This window comes from Vitis riparia, chromosome 13 (assembly GCF_004353265.1).
Source record: "Vitis riparia cultivar Riparia Gloire de Montpellier isolate 1030 chromosome 13, EGFV_Vit.rip_1.0, whole genome shotgun sequence".
Taxonomy (NCBI): Eukaryota; Viridiplantae; Streptophyta; class Magnoliopsida; order Vitales; family Vitaceae; genus Vitis; species Vitis riparia.
Genome location: NC_048443.1, coordinates 23,141,698 through 23,144,452, shown reverse-complemented (window position 1 = coordinate 23,144,452; position 2,755 = coordinate 23,141,698). Strand labels below are relative to the sequence as shown.

The 2,755-nt window shown below is 41.0% G+C and overlaps 1 protein-coding gene across 1 annotated transcript; it reads left to right on the top strand.

Annotated features, from left to right (window-relative positions):
• Window positions 1-222: 222 nt before the first annotated feature.
• Window positions 223-1,075, top strand: LOC117929062 (probable acetyltransferase NATA1-like). The gene has a single exon (XM_034849248.1). It carries the CDS (start codon window positions 241-243, stop codon window positions 928-930), a length of 690 nt encoding a protein of 229 aa, XP_034705139.1. The 5' UTR covers window positions 223-240; the 3' UTR covers window positions 931-1,075.
• Window positions 1,076-2,755: the final 1,680 nt, after the last annotated feature.

Below are 2,755 nucleotides of genomic sequence, written 5' to 3'. Positions count from 1 at the left end.
CCTTAAAACTTGTATTTAAAAAAATATTATTAAAATATGATAGTTTGTAATATATTGAAAAGTTTACTATAAAAATTATTAAATATTCATAATCGTGAAACCCGCCTTTGTATTAAATTTTTGGAGAAGGGTATTTTTTCTTTTGTCTTTTTCAAACCCCTCGATTCCCTCTGCTATAAATCAAAGCCTGCCTGTGAGTCTGTGACAACTCCATCACTAACTTCACACAGCAAGCAAGCTATGGCAGTCACCGGGCCACCGTCTCCCCAAACCCCAACTCCCACGCCCACCATCACCCCGCAGGAAACCGCCCCCATCGGAAACCCAATCTTCGCTAGAATCCGAATCGCCAACTCTTCTGATGTTCCCCACCTCCACAAGCTCATGTACCAGCACGCCGCCTCCCAGCGTCTTACCCACATATTTTCGGCCACTGAGTCTTCCCTCTCTGCCACTCTCTTCAACTCCCCACCCTTCCAATCTTTTACTGTCTTCCTCCTCGAAGTTTCCCCCACACCCTTCCCCGATGGCCCCGTCGGCTGCCATCCCCCCATCACCCGCATCGTCAATCTAGATCTCCTCATTGTCGATCCTGAATCGAAGGAGTTCGGGTCGGGGGGCGAAGCGGTGGTGGTAGGGTTCGTGTTATTTTTCCCGAATTATGGGTTGTTCTCGGGGATGCCAGGGTTCTATATAGAGGGTTTGTACGTGAGGGAGTGTTACAGGAAGAAAGGGTTTGGGAAGATGCTGTTGTCGGCGGTGGCAGCTCAGGCGATGAAGATGGGGTATGGGAAACTGGACTGGTGTGTGCTTGGTTGGAATGCGAATGCGTTTGGGTTCTACAAGAAGATGGGTGCTCAGGTTTTTGAGGAACTCAAGATGTGTAGGTTGACTTCCGACGCTCTTCAAGCTTATGAAAGTTTTAGTTAATGTTTTGGGTTTTTCATGAATTTGAGGAATAATGTGGGTGACATATCAACTCAATGACAGTAAAACCTGTAAATAAATGAATGTTTCATAAATTAACCCACCAATGAGAGTTTGATAAATTAATAACTTTGTTTAAATAATAAAATCTTCTGATGTGGCTCGGACTATCGCACTAAATTAATAACCTTGTTATCTATCTATATATATAGATATTGAGTAATTTTTTATAGTCATTGAAACCCTTTAGATTATATTTGATTTTAAGAAAATTTGAGGAAAAATATAAAGAAAAAAATTAGAAAAAAAGAAAAAATCAAAGAAAAATAAAAATAAATTTAAAATCAATAAATCATTTTTATATGTTTCTTCAAACTCATTTAACTTATTTTTCTTTATTATATAAAGATTAAATAATTTGTAAATATATAAATTTCTACTTAATTTTAATTACATTTTATTTTATTTTATATTTTTCATAGTAAAATTAAATATGAGAAAATCATTTTCGTCAACATTCTTTTTTCTTTCCTTAAAACTTTTTGAGAATCAAATAATGTTTCAGGGAATTAAGTTTTAACACTACATCTCTTCTGTAGACTCCCATTTGGGAGATCTTAATTTTTTTAATATAACATTGAGGAGCCGGGCAGCACCAGAGATAAAGTGGAGGGGGGTCCCTTTTTTTTTCTCCACACCCGGAAAATCAGCTGCGAAGACGTGGGCGGCCATGCTAGTGGTTGGCAGACGACATGCTGCTGATGCAAGGAACAGTGGAGCTGGTAGTGGCTTCCAGGGGAAGACAGAAACAGGAGAGGAAACGGATAAGAAAAAGAAAAAAGGAGAGAGAGAGGGCAAGCTGGAGGGGTTTTCTTTTCTGAGGGGGGAAAAGTGAAGCTACGGGGGGAGAGTTTTTTTTTTTTTTTTTTTTTTTTTTGAGAGAATCCTCAGACTGGAAAGGGAAGACACCTGCTACGAGGAGATGAAGGACTTCCTAAGAGCATCTTCTTTTCGGTTTGCTTGTAAATAAGCTTTTCAGGTATGGATTTTGCTCATTGTTTTCACTATCTTGTTGTGGGATATCTTTGTTTGTTTTATGCATGAATCTCAGGCCCTTAGATTAGCTTTTACTGATCTTTAGGATGATTACGGTTTGTTGTCATTGCTGTACCATGTTTTTTTTCTTCTTGAAAAGACCTTGGTTCTGTTTTAGCTCCAGCGTGAGATATCTCAATGCTTGCTCCCCTGTTTTGGTGTAAACCCCTGGATCTTTCCACCCCCTTGCAAGCCCATGGACGAAATGAGGAAATGGGTCTCCAATCATTGCTTCTCCTGTCTTTGAACTCTGTTTTGTAAATGCTCTTCTTTCACATTTTTCTTTGTTCTTAACGGAATGAATCGTGAACATGGTGAGTCATGGTTTGAGTTGATGAGCATGGTTGCGGCATGTGGCTCCTGGCGGAGGATTCTGCGTGGATACAGGGTCAATAGAGTCCTACTCCATCTCCTAGTGTGCTGTGGGGTATTCTGAAGTTGGCGACGCTAGCATGCCGATGGTCCACCTTTCCTACCCCCATATCTCTTCATACATGCCCACTGCCCATAGCTCATTACGTTACCGCGCCCCTTTTCGCCCTTAATCCCATGCATGTAGCTCATCCCATATCATCCAAACACGCGATACACGCGCCCATGGCTAACCCTTACACTGTCACCACCTTTTCTCTTTCCACCATGCCACCCATCCCATGCAAATCACCATTCCCACATGCCTGCCTATATCTTCCTCTTTACACCACCAAGCTTATACCCATTTCTCTCTCTAGAT

What these genes read in the sequence shown, in the direction of transcription:
- LOC117929062 (XM_034849248.1), top strand. Translation starts at nt 241, where the DNA reads ATGGCAGTCACCGGGCCACCGTCTCCCCAAACCCCAACTCCCACGCCC.